General features: G+C 36.3%; 1 protein-coding gene across 1 annotated transcript; it reads left to right on the top strand.

Annotated features, from left to right (window-relative positions):
• The first annotated feature begins 7418 nt into the window (after window positions 1-7418).
• On the top strand, window positions 7419-14189 carry LOC139740457 (uncharacterized). Its single transcript, XM_071651054.1, has 3 exons — window positions 7419-7627; window positions 9443-9556; window positions 13877-14189. Exons 1-3 carry the CDS (start codon window positions 7419-7421, stop codon window positions 14187-14189), a joined length of 636 nt encoding a protein of 211 aa, XP_071507155.1.
• Window positions 14190-16509: the final 2320 nt, after the last annotated feature.

Raw genomic sequence — 16509 nt, 5'->3', positions numbered from 1 at the left:
TCCAGGTACTCTTGTACGCATCGTTAATTCCGAATTGAAAAAAAGTAACTCAGTGGATAATAGCTAATAAATTATCACTTAATCTCCAGAAAACTAAGTATATGCTTTTTAGTAATTCTTTAGAAGATTTAGGCACAGGTATTGCTTTTTGATGACACTTTGTTAGAACGAGTTTCTCATATAAAATTCCTTGGTATCACAGTGGACGATAAACTTTCGTGGAGGCCGCGTATTACAAACATTAGTACAATAATTTCACGCAATATTGGTATTATTGATAGACTCAAGTTTCATATTCCATTGTCCTCTTTGTTGACGTTGTATTTTTCTCTAATTTTACCTTATCTTAATTACGGACTCCTAGCGTGGGGTAGTGCCCGTCAAAATTTACTAGATAAACTACTGTTATTACAAAAAAAAAAGGATATTCGTATTATTTGTGGCGTCCCGCCACGTTCCCATACAGAGCCATTATTTACTAAATATAAGATTTTGAAAATTAAAGATTTGTATTTTTTCAACTTGGTCAGTTTATGTTTAATTACAATATAAATGCACTTCCCAGTATTTTCAATTCAATGTTCCCACGGAACCAGTCTTTTCATGATTATCCCACTAGACAATCTAATGAGTTTCATTTACCCCTCCTGAGAACTTTATTGGCTCAGAATACATTTATATACACCGGTCCTAGATTTTGGAACTCACTGAGCTGTGAAATAAAAAATTGCCCATCTTTGTATTCTTTTAAGTGCAAGTTGAAATCTTTTCTATTAAATCCTCTCTGATATGTTTTTTTCCCTTAGCTATAGGTTTTGTCAACCTCAGGGTTTATCATCCACCCACCAATCATTCAATCACTGAATTCATTATTACGTAAAGAAGTAGCCATCACAATCCTTGCACAGCTGCAATCAGCGCCAACTCTATGAAGCACATTCTCTACCATCCCCTGTTCCATTTCCCTTGTTCAGCGTGTAGGCATTCTCTCATTCTCTCTTTTTCTTTCTTTCCTTCCATACTTTTCATCTATTCTGGCAAGTTGTGTCATGTTGTTGTGTTTCTTCTGTTTTGTCCCTTCCTGTCGTATATCATATTTGTCACAAGTGTTTGTAAATAAGTAATTCATAAGTTTTATGAGTGGTTCACAATCTACAAGCTTTGCTTTTGAGTGGACCTCTCTATTCTTTCTTCCTTTTTTTTTCAACTGAAGCATGACTTTGTATTATATTTTTTTTGCCAGTATGCGCTCTTATGTTTATCGATATCATTTATATATCGCAAAGGCAAATGTTTTTTTTGTTTATGATGTATAATACCTGATTTATCTTGTGTTATGTTTTTGTTGAAAGAAAAAAAAGAAGAATGAAAATAGATGAATGAATGAATGAATGTAGTGACAAAAACAACAGTTCAAACATAATTAATACATAGTTGATCACAAAAAAGAAAGAAAGGAAGAAACAAAGAAGGAACACAAGCACATTACAACACAATGAAGGTCAAAGAGTATAATATCTATTCTATACATGTAATCCTGAAGGTCAACGAGAATAACATGTACAGTTAATCCTGCCTTAGCGACCACCTGTCTATATCGACCACATGCCTTATACAGATAGTCAGATAGGCCTATATCAGGATTTCAGACGTAGGCATAATTGTGTTTGATCACAAAACTGGAAATTTCATGATTTTATGTACATGCTGTATGGCAAATTGTGGAAAGGTGACATTATCAATTCACTATACATTTGCATATTAAGTTTTTTGGGTTTTTTTTGCTATCATTTCTCTATATTTCCTTCTCCTTTTCACGCGTCACAACATTTTTTTTTTCGACATAGGGTGCCTGCTTCTGACAACGATCGCTGTCTCTGTTGAACGTTCTTGTCTGTTCTGTTGTCTTATTGTTATGTTAGTCTTGTCTTATAGTTTTTCCTTCAGTTGTGTTATTGTTGTCCCAGTCTCGTTTCATGTTCATACGCATTTAATTTATGTGTGTCTGTTTGTTACTCTGTTTTTTGTTTGTTTGTTTGTTTTTTAGAGGGCTTCCAATATGAACAATTCCAGAGGGGCCCACATTCTACAAGCATTGTCTTTTTAGTGGGTCCCTTCATTTTTCGCACCTTGTGTATTGCTTACTTCACTTTGATCACTTCAGTTTTCATCACATTATATAATTACTATTAAGGTTCCACAATATGATTGTATATTCTTTTCATTTCACATGATTTTGCAGAAATTCCTTATTCTCTGTTACCAATGACAGTGACATGTATATATTTTTTTAATATATTTTTCCCCTTCCACAGGGTTCCTTTATTAAATAATATCATACACACAAATATATACAAAAAGAGATATGTATGTACATGCAGATTTAACACATGATATTCTTGGCCATTCTAAATACAATAAGAACAGCAAATAGTTACAAAAATCAATTATAAATTGCAAATTCTTTTCAAAGTGTCAGAAAATTACCTGACAAATCATTCATAAGAAAACACAATCAGAAACATTTAGTAAAATGTAACCACTTTTTCATAAATTTCTTTTCTTTCAGATTTGTTTTACATATATACTTTTCCATATCATAATAACTTTTTATCGCTGACATGATTTGTTCAAAAACTGGCAAACAATTTTTGCATTTGGCTGTAAAAATTTCTTTCCTTACTATAATCATAATACAATTGAGGGCACTGTTATTACGTCCATAAAAACCAAATAAGTTATTTTGATTTGTAAGCTTATAGCATTACGGGACAGCCAAAGCTCAAGTTTTGACCAGTTAGGTTCGTGCCTCGCTAATGACGAAATTAATTCAAGGCTACATGTACCTGTGCAATACAATAAAACCAATAAATGGACAAAGTGTAATTGCGTGCATAAAGTCCTTTAAAGAGAACAGAAGTATCTCTTTAACATCAGTGTCAGATCAGTAAAGGTTTGTAACTACTTATAGGTGCGCACTAATTGTTGCTTTGGCGAAAATACTCCAATTATTTCGGACAGGTCTGGCCATTACTGCTCGCCATTCCTTTGAGAGTTGAGAGAGAAAGAGAGGGGGAAAACCCAATATACGAGGCGCTCTTTTACAGTCGACAGCGACTGCTACTTAGTTTAAGAAACGTTGGAGCAATAAAGATCCATCACACCACTTTATTATCACTCAAGCAACCACTTCTAATCAATATGTGACGACAAAACCTTACATGAGCCCCGCCGTTTGAGAGGAAACCATCAGCATGGACAACGGATAAAACGTGAGAACATGCAATTTGTCTAACCCAACTTGAGCTTAAGGCAAGACTGTCATCATGACGTGTACAACAACGTATTAGGTCGAGGCACATGGGCCGGGTTTAATTTCCCAAGTTACAATCGTAAGCTATAGGGAACACTTTACCCCCCACCAATAAACAAAAACAAAAAAACAAAACAAAACAAAACAAAACAAAAGCAAAACAAAACAAAAACCTCAAAAAAACTTTACTCCTATATCTTTGATTTACACTCCTTCAGGAAATAATTTCGCGGAACGATTAACTTTAGTCTATATAACTCAGTTGAAGAGGACCACTTTTCCCCATAAAGTTATACCATGGACATACAACGTTGTATAGGTCCATGGTTATAAATACATTGCACGTACTTACTTTTTTGTGAACCTTGCAAAGTGTGCATTGCTATTCTTGGTTTTCTACGTAATTGCATAATATGTTTTATTATGTAGGCCTACTTCAGATCCTTTATATATTATGTATTTTTTAAACAAAATATTAATACAATGATTTGTGTTATGTATGCTTTGTATTTTGTTTCAACTTTTGTTGGAGTGAAATAAATGACAAATTGAATTGAACTGAATTGAATTGAAGTAAAGCTTGAATCCTTGAGGACGAAGTCATACTTCTGAAATCTTCTTATCTTTACTCTTACATGAAGAGTAAATTAAAATCTTTATATTCAAAATATCGTTTTTACAGAAATAAACTTACCTCAGTAATACGACTTTCTCGAAAACTTTATTACTTACGGAAAACTGGATCACATAAATTTGATATAAATGTTCTTTGGGGCACATGTAGTACAAACACTTTATTAAGTAAAAAAAAAACACACAATGGTAACTTGTAATTTATATATTGATGATGAGTTGAAAAACGATCCAGTCAAAATTGCAATAGAAGAATTCAATTTGTTGAGCTGGGTTTTCGTCTTGCGACCACCATGACATGCGAAAAATGGGCATTTTACTCAGTATTTACAGTCATCTCCTGAAAGTGCTTTATTTCTAACGCCTACAAATCGTCATGAAAGTATGAAAATAAACAATTAAGAAAATTCAAACTAGCCATTCTATAATGGATATGATGTGTTAAGTATTAACCGTATGAAGCAGATAATAACTCATCACATGGCTGACCCACTACCTCGTATTTTTAATCTATCGCTTCTTTCTGGTCAATTCCCAAACTCATTAAAATTAAACAAGGTTACAATCAATCTATATGGGTTTTTTAATTATGATGTATTATTAATTCCTGATCAGTTTTTATTTTAAAAAAAAAGATATTCTACTGATTATGCAATTCAATTACATGAAAAAAAATTGTTGAATCGTTTAGTGAAAAAAAGGAACATGCTATTGGGATTTTATGGATCTGAGCAAGGCATTTGATACCATAGATCATTTTTTTAATGCAAAATGGAAAACTATGGTATCCGTGGCCAAGCTGTAAGCTGAAAAAATATTTACAAAATAGGAAGCAATACTGTGTTCTAGCAATAGACTGAATCCAATAAACATAACGTCCTCTGCGGTGTCCCACAAGGATCAATGTTAAGACCTTTATTGTTTTTGATATATTTAGATTTAGTGTATTCATCTCCGTTGCTCAACTTTGTTTTGTTCGTAGATGACACGGACATCTTTTTTCATAAAAACCTACATACAGCGACTACAATTATCAATTCAGAATTATTAAAGGTTTCCAATGTATAGTTCAAGTGTAACAAACTGTCATTGAATATGAGGTGAAGGGTTTTCATTGTGCCCGTGGTGCAATGGTGCCTCCCTTCTACCCCCAGTCCCCACCCCAGGCTTTGTGAGCGGAACCCTCTGAAAGTTATGTATTTGTTGGTGTATTTTTTAAATATATTTTCGCTTTCTTTATAAGAGCCCCTGCAACAGGTGTTCTGGCAATAATTCTATAAGCTTTTGTTATTGTATTTATTATGAGCGGGAATGTAATGCTTTTGTTTGCATGGATCAACCTGCATAAAAATTCCTTCCTTCTGAAAATAAGAGACATAAGGAAATAACCAATTCCCTATTAAATTATTCAAACCCATCATCTGACCCCACACCCCCCCCCCCCCCCCGAAAAAAAAGGAAACTAGAGAGGGGCCGTCAAAGGCGGCAGACCCACGCCTAAGTACAAAGTCGGGGTAAACATAATGTGCATTCGGTCATCTACCAGAATTCGGCCACTTAATTGCCAGTGTGCTTTATCACCAGCCAGTGAGTTCTACCAAAGATCGTACACTGAAGTGTACGATCTTTGGTTCTACAGTCACATCACACGCAAATCACATCATTACACATACGGTATTAACACTCATTCACGTACAGGAAAGTCCTTAAGTCTCCTCCAAAAATCCATCGAAAATCCCAAATTCCACCGTCAAAAGTGCAGAATCGGAACTTTTCCAAGCGCGCGCGAATTAAGTCCAGTTTTAAGAGTATTGTCTACGCGACGGGTCGCGGAAAAAGCGCTAAAAATCGAGAAATACGCCGTTTTCTTGCGGGATATTTTGATTATAGCAAGCCGAGAGTGTGATGATATCAAAGGTCGTATGAGTGTACGATCTTTGATGGTATCCACAAAAGCAAAAAAGAAAAACAAAATTTACGTACCCCCTAGGCAATTACCCCTATGATTAGTGTCTACGGGAATTATTCAATGCAAGGGTTGAATGCAAATGTCTACTGCACCAGTATTCGGCCACCAACGAGCGCCGCAACGTCCCCGGTGCAATTTTGCACCAACAGTGTAGAGCGCGATGCATTTTCAGCGGCCTTGCACACGCATTGACATTGAGCACGCATATCGTGCAGTGTGACTGCGACCGAGCAAAATGCTCCTCCAACGAAAAAAACAATCAATGTTAATTTGAAAAATCATCAAATATCAAAGGTCGTATGAGTGTACGATCTTTGATGGTATCCACAAAAGCAAAAAAGAAAAACAAAATTTACGTACCCCCTGGGCAATTACCCCTATGATTAGTGTCTACGGGAATCATTCAATGCAAGGGTTGAATGCAAATGTCTACTGCACCAGTATTCGGCCACCAACGAGCGCCGCAACGTCCCCGGTGCAATTTTGCACCAACAGTGTAGAGCGCGATGCATTTTCAGCGGCCTTGCACACGCATTGACATTGAGCACGCATATCGTGCAGTGTGACTGCGACCGAGCAAAATGCTCCTCCAACGAAAAAAACAATCAATGTTAATTTGAAAAATCATCAAAATACGGGCCAGTTTGTGATGACGGAGAACGAACTTTCATAAATCTAGAAGGACATAGTCCCTCAAATAGGCCTAAACGTAAATTTCGGAATTCTTACGAACATTTGAGCAGCGAAGTCGGATCGTTGGGGAGTTTATGTCTTCGTATGGTAGCGGAAAATCGCAAAGTGAGAAACGGGAAATTTTCGGAATGGTCACTATACCATGGGGTCAAAACTTCAAGGTCACACAGAATTTGCAAGGGTCAACCGATTATCACCAAAATCTAATCGATTCTTTCCTGTCATTATCCAAACATTCCCTGAACATTTCGTGCAAATCCGTTTACCCGTTCTCTTGTTATCTTGTACACAAACAAACAAACAAACAAACAAAAAAAAACAACAAACAAACAAACAAACAAACAAACAAACAAACATACGGAACCCTTTACATAACCCCCTGCCGATTTCCATCGGCGTGGGTAAAAAGACAAGAGAACAGTGAAAATGGGGGAAATTAAAGAGTTTACCTATATCCTGTTGTCCGTGAAATGCTCTTTACAATACTGAGTACACAATATACATTGTAGTTTGATTGCGCAACAGATTGCAAGCGTGCGTAGTACATGTGAGTCAGAGCACGGAGCTATGGATTGGGGCCACGTACAGCGAGTGTTGCCAACGCCACGCCAGGCCACGCCGCCGGCGGGGTACGGGTGCGGCTGCAGTCTCAGTTTGGCTGTGTCGTCATACAACCGGCTGCTTGCTAAGCTCCCTGCCCTGGCCACTGCACATGCACTGTCTGTTGCTTTGTTACCCATGAAATTTACCATAAATTAGTTAAATTACACTTTTGCTGTCAGTCAGAAACCACCTTGATTGCTAACAACAATGAGTACCCAGCGGGGAAACGTCAAGAAAAGCAGAACTCAGAAACACAAAAATACAGTTGGTTTCAAGAACAGCATGCACGATACGAGCAAAAGGACCAAACAACTGAACGATATGTGCATATCCGACACCTGTGCGCGATGCAAGGATATCCTCGAGTGGAAAATCAAGTACAAGAAATACAAGCCACTGACTCAACCCAAAAGATGGTAAGTGCAAATCCTGATATACGTGTTTAATTGACGTCAGAAGTGATGTGATATCTGAGCTCTGCAAGTTAATATGCGTAGTCCCACTCGCTAATGTTTGTGTATGCTTGGAAGAACTTCCCAGATTGGCATAAAATTTACTCGGAGTCAGTAATGTTTGCTGTACTAGCAGCTGTACTAAAACTAATTCCTGTAAATTACATGTACTTACAATCTGCTCATACATTGCAGTTTGCACCAGCAATGTACAATGTCTGATTTTTTCTTGAATTTTTGTTGTTTTTTTTTTAAACAGTAATTTACCTTTGCCTTTTTAGGCTTTAATAAAGGTAGGGAATCCCATTTGCATGCCTTAAATGAAGAGTTGTATAAATACAGTGGTATGGTGAAGAGAGTATCATTGTAGAAACTCCCATAAAGTATTGAAAGTGGAAGGTAACATTTAGTACATTTTTATTGACCGTTGGATTTTGAATTGAATTTTTTTCGGGGCTCACCGTAAATTCCAGTACATTACTAGGCTACCTTTGCAGACCCATGCACTGCATGTGTGTCCATCATGTATATTTTATGAAGAAAATTCATCAAAACTTACAAACATTTCTATATACATTCTTGCCACACACTCTATATGTTATTACATCAGCTCTTATACTTTTAGATTTGTGTTTATAGAAAAAAAAATACAGAAGACTGCAACAAAAAGGCTTAAGTGTGGCTGACACACAGAACTACTGAGTAGTTGAGTTTTGTGCATTATTCAAATTGTAGATAACTGTTGACTTCCAAATTTCTCAGCAGTGGCCTAAACAAGTCCCCTGAGGTTCATATTTAATGTTTTGCTGCATTTTGGGAGGTCTGTAAAAGGTATCCCCTACCTTTAAACTTTAGTGCTTTTCTGCTGATTGGCATGGCACTAATGTCCGGAATAGAAGTAAAAATAAATGTTATCAAAATAATACAATGATATGTACAGTGTATTAGAATTATGATGTTCATTTAGATTATTTGCATTAAATTGTTTTCAAAGAGGGACCTTCACAATGCTACTAATGTACACATATAAAGTGGGATTATCCCTAAATAAAGTTACAAACAGTATATATCAATATTTAGGGGAAGTATTGTATTATGCAAATTGTGTTGCATTGTGCAAGGATAATTATGGCAAATTATGGTGGAAGGTAAGGACACAAAATGTGTCAAACAGAGAAACATAGCCTTAGGTGTGGCAACCATAGATTACTGTACAAGCTGTTTTTGTTTTGTTTTGTTTTTTGCGTACAGATATTTTTGCGACTTAGGAGGTCACAGACATTTTTGCAAGATGTTGTTTCATGATTTGACACCAAAGCTATCATTTAGTGCATTGCTACCATAGCATATGGCAACATGTTCGCATGCTGTTCAATTTGCAATCCAATAGTGATTCGTGAAATTCGAGAAACTTAAACCCTCGTGAAAATAACAGCTTATACAGTGTGTCTATTCTGTTGAATACTTTCCACAGGTACTCTGTGATTTGAATCGTATGTGAGATAGTTCCCAAGCAAGTGTGTGATCATTTAACTTGATGTTATAACTGTCAGTGTGTTAGGAAGATTTCATTCACAGTACCGGTAGATCTAGTGATTTTCAAATGCCTTTCATCTATAATTGTCAATATAAGTTTGAATCAACTAAATTCATTATGGTTATTAATGGTACAAGATTGAGGCCACCACCCATCAGAATATCTCTTTTGACATGCTTCCAAGCCTTTGACAATTTTTAGATATTTGTGTGTTGTTGCTGTTTTTTACATTTCTTCTACAGTACAAAGTGTCAGGAGAAGACCATCAAAAATGCCTACCGTATCATCTGTGAGAACTGTGCCGAAGCTGATGGGATATGTACCAAGTGTGGCAAGCCCGTGAAAGATGAAGCTAGGTAAGGCATACATCCGTGCACATCTTTCTTAGTGGATGAAGGAATTGATGGATTTAGAGAGCACAAATGAGAAAAGAAAGTCTAGAAAGGAGAGAAATTGTGATGAGGGGAAATTACAAGTGGAGAAAAGATTTTGTTGGGGGTACAGAAGGAGGCTTGTATGATACAATGTATCCATAGATGCCAATCTTTTCATGGTGGTCATACACATATTTCAGCCTCTTTATAATCACTTAATAAATATGTTTGAATGCATCAGATTTAATCTCCTGATACGTCCTAGAATTCATCAGGTATTTGTAAAGGCTGCATTGAATAACTGGCATAGGGTATTTCTAGTTTAGGTATAAAGGAGACCAAGCATATTCCTTCTGTATTTCTGTAGTCACAAAAACATACGGTAGGTATGTTAAAAAGCTTTTATCAGTCTTAGTTCTTCCATGGTTCTTTCCATTAGGACATAAATAAAGATGCTGAATTGGAAGAATAGGATACCTGTACTTGAAAAGCTCTGATTGTAGTGCACATATTCTGACACTTTTTACTGTCCAATAAACATGAATTCAACAGCATCCTCGCATCAAATATATTTATTGTGTTACTAAAAATTGGTGTAGAAAACTTTGGAAAAACTTTTAGGCTTCCCAATTCCAAAACTGAATATGAAAAAAGATGAAGAAAGACATTCACAATTAAAGATCATTACCTCCACAAAATCATAGTATGAGCCAGATTTCTGAACAGACTCCTTAAATTGCAGTGCTTGATGAGGATATTATTTAAGTTTTGTTGACTTTGTTTAATGCTTTAACAGTGTTCCCATCACTTTACATGCTATTACAATGTACATGATGACAGTGAACCAAAGTTTGGACATATTTTCATCATATTAAGCAAACATGACCCATTTGTGTCTCACACTTGTGCCCTGTAATACTGGGCACATCCAAGTGTACTCCTAGATGAAATGAAGTTGTGTACTCGTGAAACTATTGCATATCGTCGGGTGCCCGTGCATTGGCCGCTAACGCAATACAAATTGTATTGCGTTAGCGGCCAATGCACGGGCACCCGACGATATGAAAATACTATAGATTTAAAGACATTTTACCTCTAAACTTCTTGTACATTAATGCCAATTTCATAATAGGAATTGCTCAGTTTAATAGTAGTCTTGATATGCATTAAATTTCTAGTTATGTACCGGTATGTAACTTGTCTGTGAACTTTGACCAGCAATAAAGCTATAAAAGATACAGGTAGTAATGGTGACGATACTGAATGATTGTGATTTTCACAATTATGCCAAAGTCATCTGTTTAGCAACAAGTCTGTCATAGGTGTAAGTTTCTTCAGTTTGTCTCCCTCCTGCGATCTAAACAAATTTAATTTGTAGAGGGAGACAAACTGAAGAAACTTACACCTGATCTTCACCCCTCTGAATAATATCTTTCTTTCATTCAAGTCTGTCATAGTTCATGTCATTTGTATCAATTGAAATCACTGAAATTTTGAAGTGTCTTTTGCCTGTTTTCTTGGCATTTACATTTACCTGGCAAAAATCATTTACAAAACTTCTTCACAAAGGGAAAAAAATTGTCAATGATCACAAGAAATGACTGCATTAATGATGACCTTGCTTTTCAGGGTTTTTTTTCTGTACATGAATGAAAGATTTCTGTAAGAAACATCTTGTGCACACTATGAAGCAAGCTATTGTTTTTTGTCTGAAATTTAACATTTTCAGTGCTATTGTATCAATTTTTGGGTACCTATCCTGCAAAACAGATTAAGTGTTCATTCGTATGGTGCACTGAAATTCTGAGAAAAAAAGTTGTTGGTTTTTTAGCATACAAAGGATATGACTGTGCCTCCATGCCGGTGAAATACTTGCCATCAATCAATGGTTCTTGTCTGTGTTCCCTATATCATGATAAATGAGCAATCAAGTTTGTACATGAACCCTGCTACTGCAAGGTAGCATACTTACTGATATTTCAGTTTATAAAAATTGCTTGCTCTTTCCGTGCAAGGAAAGTTTAAGGAATGTTTCATGTAATGAAATAACTTTTTTTTAAAATTATTGACTATTTTTCGTAGCTCCATATCAGTAATGGGATTGCATACCAAAGCAGCACCTAACCACATGACAATGCATTTTATAACAACTTTGTAACCAATGATAGTCTAACTTACATAATACACCCAATAAAATTGAATGATCTGACTTCGTAATGGTCCATTGCTATCATAGATGGTGACCAACTAAAAGGCATTGGAATGTGGGATCCCCTCTGGGCTTGTAATTCTGAAAGCAGCATTAGCTACATGTATCTTTGTTTTGTGGTGAAGTCTAATCATCAGAAATGGAGAATTTCAGTGAATGGTTTGATGTCAGCACCTGTTTACCATGTTAACACTAACTGCTGAATTTAAACAGTACCACGTGAGAGAGGTGCTTATTCCTTTATACATGCATTTCATTTTTCATTCCAATTTCCTACTTACGGTTGTGTGATGTGACCTGTCAAAAGTAAATCTCATGTATACAACCATGAATAAGAAATCAAAGGGAAATCAAAATGTAAATCCTATTTAAATGACAAATAACATTTCTCAGAGCACCTTCCCAGCTTACGGTATGACAACATCACTCAAATGTAAATATTCCACACTCAGACAAAGCCATAGTTTGTAAAAGGAAATTTACTTTAATATTTTTGAATGAGAGCATTAGAAATTTTTAAAAAGGACAAAACTATAAATGTGAAATCAGGCTTATGCTTATTGGACTGTAATACACCTTAAAAGTATCAAATAGAATAATCATTTGAAGGTCAGTAAATGTCTAAAACTTGTGCAAATATCCAATGAACTAAGCTTTCTTTATCAATTGCATAAATGCACTTCCCATTTCAAATACTCTGAGCCCAGAATATCACTTGTATATGTTTCACGTCCTTTAAAGAACAAATTTGTGACAATATAGATTTGAAAAAAAAAAGACAGGGACAATTTGATGATGTTATGCAAAATCATTTTGACTTGAACAAGAACTACTTTCAGAGTGATGGTGTCAAGTGAAATGCTGATTTTTTTTTTTTTTTTTCAGACAATCGGAGCTTAACCCAGAAAGTAGAATGGTAGCTACACTCCTAACTTATTACAAACTACTCCATCTTTTAAGATATCTCTCCTTTAAAAGTCCACTCTATTGTCCAGATCCTAGCATGTCTCAAGGATAAAGTGTTCACTTCCAAGCTGCTTTTGATTCATAACATACTGTGGAGTTCTTTACCCTGATGCAATGTGGCATGCATAAGATTCTAGAGTAGTCTTGACTCCCTGTAGAGCATGATTTGTACAATGTACTGAATTCTGATATTTGGATTGCAGAAGTGCCCCTTGTGAATTCATGAAGTATGAGTGTATGGTTCCCTGCAGGGTCTTAATAAGCATCAAATTTACACTTTTGAACTAAAACGAAAGTTTAATTTACATCCCAGTCGGTTAATGCTGTCTTTTCTCTCTCTTTTTTTTTTTTTTTTTGGTAGATTAAAAATTGTAATACCTATTTCAATGACCAAGAATAGATTTGCATTTGATATATGGATAAACTTAAGATTGTAGCATATAAATTCATCGGAGGCACTATAAAAAACAGAAATGGTTGTGTGTTTTGGACAGTATGGAAGTGATAACAGGCAGGATGACTCAGTCTGCTCATTACTCATGAGACGAGCTGTTCCAGGTAATAACCCTATGGGAATTACAATATCTCAGTGGCAAAGAGGTTAGCACTGTACATTGCAAAATCACATACCTTCAATTTCAGGACAGAAAAGAGTGGAATGCACGCAGCCTCTTCCACTCTCTTATGCTTCCTCACTCTCTTCAACTTTCTTTTTCGTCTCGCAAGCCCCTTTGCTGTTTTTTTTAGATTGATGTAGAATTAAAGTGAACTCTCTGTCGGGTAATCGTATTCACTCGCGTCTCCTTGTCTGGCCCTCCGACTTGGAAACATTCTCTCTCTCCCACATTTTGCTTTAAAATGGAAGTCACATCCATACATTGCATACACATTTGATATTTATTCAATCAATTTTCCTCGCTTTGCATGCCGCAAGGGTATGCATCCAGGAATGATTCAAGTCACCCTGAGGGTCATATTGATGGTATCATGTGCATGAACCCAGTGCAAAAGTAGAAGTAACAAGCACAGACACACACACACACACACACACACACAAGAAAAAAAAAATCATGTATTTTTCTGTTGTTGTTATTGTTGTTGCATGTTTGTTTTATTGTTATCGGTAGGCAACCCCTGGGTGCAGTCGAGCAAGGGGCCGTTGGGGAGGAGGAGGAAGAAGAGGAGCTTGAAAAGGAGTTTGCAACTCCATCTGAGAAGGAGAAGAAGATCGACCTCGGGGAGAGAGAAAAAGGGGTGTCGGTGGGAGACAAGTTTTCCCTGTTACACATCCAGGACAAAGAAATGGGAGAAGGAGACCGTGATGAGTGCAGTGAGAAAAGCGATGATGGTTGCCACGGCAAAGCCGACACGGCACATGGACTGGGTGGACATTCATCAGCCAGCTCCAGTCTTTCCCTGCCGGTTGAAGAGATCAGTTGATGATACTTGTACTTGCGATGAAAGACTTGTTTGATATATCAACCTGTTTGCCAATCACTTTTTATATTTACTCTTGATATGCTGTCAAAGTGGAACTTTTGCTCAATTGAATTTTTTGAGGTTTGACTAAGAGGATATCTGTAAATTTTCAATTTCCATGACCATCAGCACAAAACAAACTAAAGGAAGTATTTTCACCTGTTTTTTTTTTTGTACACAGGTATTGCAGAGTGTGAAACGCATGAAAAAAAGTCCCCACATTTACGGTACCTGGCTAGACAAAAATGCGGCTTGACTTTTATCTTTATAGCAATATTTTCAGAACTTCAGAAACGTCAGGTCCACGTGCAGTGATGAATAATTCAACTGGCAATAAAGAACCAAAAACTCAGTATACACAGTCAAAGACAGGATATAATGATGAAATATTGCTTTCTATTTTGGTTGAATTTTGTATCTTATAGACCTGCACTGTGCCAGAAGGTCAAATTATGATAAGGACTCAGGAAAGGAACTTCATTTTTTTAAGGCTATGCAAGGCCCTGTATCGCACAGAGTTGCTTTTCCAACAATTTCCCAAACATACATCTGGATTCAGGAAAGGCAAAAAAAGAGAAGAAGCAAAAAATAGCAAGACACTCCATGAAAGTGTGAGGAAAATTGGACACTGTGTCTGAGAAAGTTGTGTAACTTTTGTAAAAAGTACATGTAATGGGTAGTACTGTACTGTATACGCCATATATTTAGCGAGTCTAAATTTTTTTGAATCGAGACTTCCCGGCGATTTTGCGAGTGATTAAATTCGCGATTGTGAAGTACAGTACTGAATGGAGAAATATACGGTATTCGTGTGCGTCACATTCATATCGGGATCAGAGTCATTATTTTCGCGTGTCTTTAATTTCGCGAATAGCACCTGACTCGCGAAATTCGCAAAAATAAAAACCTCGCGAAATATTCGGTGTATACAGTATACATATGCAGTACATGTATTATGCCCTCTCTGAATGAGAATTTATGACAATTAGTGATGTCACAATACTGGAATGATATAGAAAGAAATCAAAGAATGACACAAAGGCCCAAATTCACGAAGGTGGTACAAATGAAAGCATGGTTTAAACCATGGACAAAAACCATGGAGCGCCAAGTGTCGCATGGAATATTTCGTTACGAAATCAGTCATTTCGTCGATGAAATGATTATTTTGTAACGAAATGACAACATTTTGTAAATTAAATGAACAATTCGTCCACGAAATGATGATTTCGTTAAAGAAACGGTCATTTTGTCGACGAAATGACCAATTTCGTAACGAAATATTCCGTGCGACACTTGGCGCTCCATGGTTTTTGTCCATGGTTTAAACCATGGTTTCATTTGTACCACCTTCGTGAATTTGGGCCAAAGAGGAATTCATACTCATAGGATGTGGATAAAGCACTCAACTTGGCTCCACCATATTGCCTGAAGAATATTTGCCTTAATATATCTTAGCAACAGGTCAAGGGATGTGCACTTTTCATTAAGAAAAAAAATATTGTGAAATCCTTTGGTTTCTCATCGCAGTACTATCAATCTCATGTTGTGACATCACACGTTGTAGCGTTCCAGGGTATAGAAAGCTGTGCATGGAATTATTCAAAATTCAAAAATTCACAATTTTTGGGGGGATTTTTTTTCTCTGATTTTACTCAAACTTTCAGTGTGTCAGAAATCTTTCTCAATTTCCTGAATCCATACTCTTTGAGGAAATTTCCCCTTCAGCCATCTTGGGGCCAGTGTTTCAAAAGTCCATTACGCAGGATGGTGTTGCCACTGGGCATGGTATGATTTAGTAGGTTTGTTCAAAACCTGATCACCTTTTAAGTGTACAATCAATCTTGATCTTACTATTAATTGCAGTTCTTTACTTTTTGGCCCGCAGTGAGGCATTGGGTAACTGTTGGTCAACTGTTACCACTGTAAATCTTGGAAGGGATACCATTAAGGGTCAGTTCTGGACCAGTTAAAAGTTGGTCTGAGAGAAAAACAGAGTAAATTTTTTTAAGCGCAACAACAAAAATTGAATCAAAATTGGATAAGGATTAGGGGAGTTATTATGAAATTGAATATTGTCAAGTTTTGTTAAATTTTGCAAACACTTCTTGAACAGTTGATATGAATATGCTATGAGTGAGCCGATAATGTCATCACCTCACAATTTTCCATTGATCACATACAAACGCAAATGATGAAACTTTCTACTATACAATGATTTTGTAAAACATTTACCAAATATAATTCCTGACTGAATAATTTCAAAATAATTATGAGTAAG

Source organism: Diadema antillarum, unplaced genomic scaffold (assembly GCF_040938485.1).
Source record: "Diadema antillarum isolate AM-2024a unplaced genomic scaffold, OU_Dant_1.0 seq00000854_RagTag, whole genome shotgun sequence".
Classification (NCBI taxonomy): domain Eukaryota; kingdom Metazoa; phylum Echinodermata; class Echinoidea; order Diadematoida; family Diadematidae; genus Diadema; species Diadema antillarum.
This window is presented reverse-complemented; position numbering and strand designations above follow the sequence as displayed.

Excerpts from the sequence above, each read along its gene's own strand:
- LOC139740457 (XM_071651054.1), top strand. The coding sequence starts at position 7,419 with ATGAGTACCCAGCGGGGAAACGTCAAGAAAAGCAGAACTCAGAAACAC. Across the intron at positions 7,628-9,442 it reads CTGACTCAACCCAAAAGATG|TACAAAGTGTCAGGAGAAGA; the intron begins GTAAGTGCAAAT and ends TTTCTTCTACAG. Across the intron at positions 9,557-13,876 it reads CCCGTGAAAGATGAAGCTAG|GCAACCCCTGGGTGCAGTCG; the intron begins GTAAGGCATACA and ends TGTTATCGGTAG.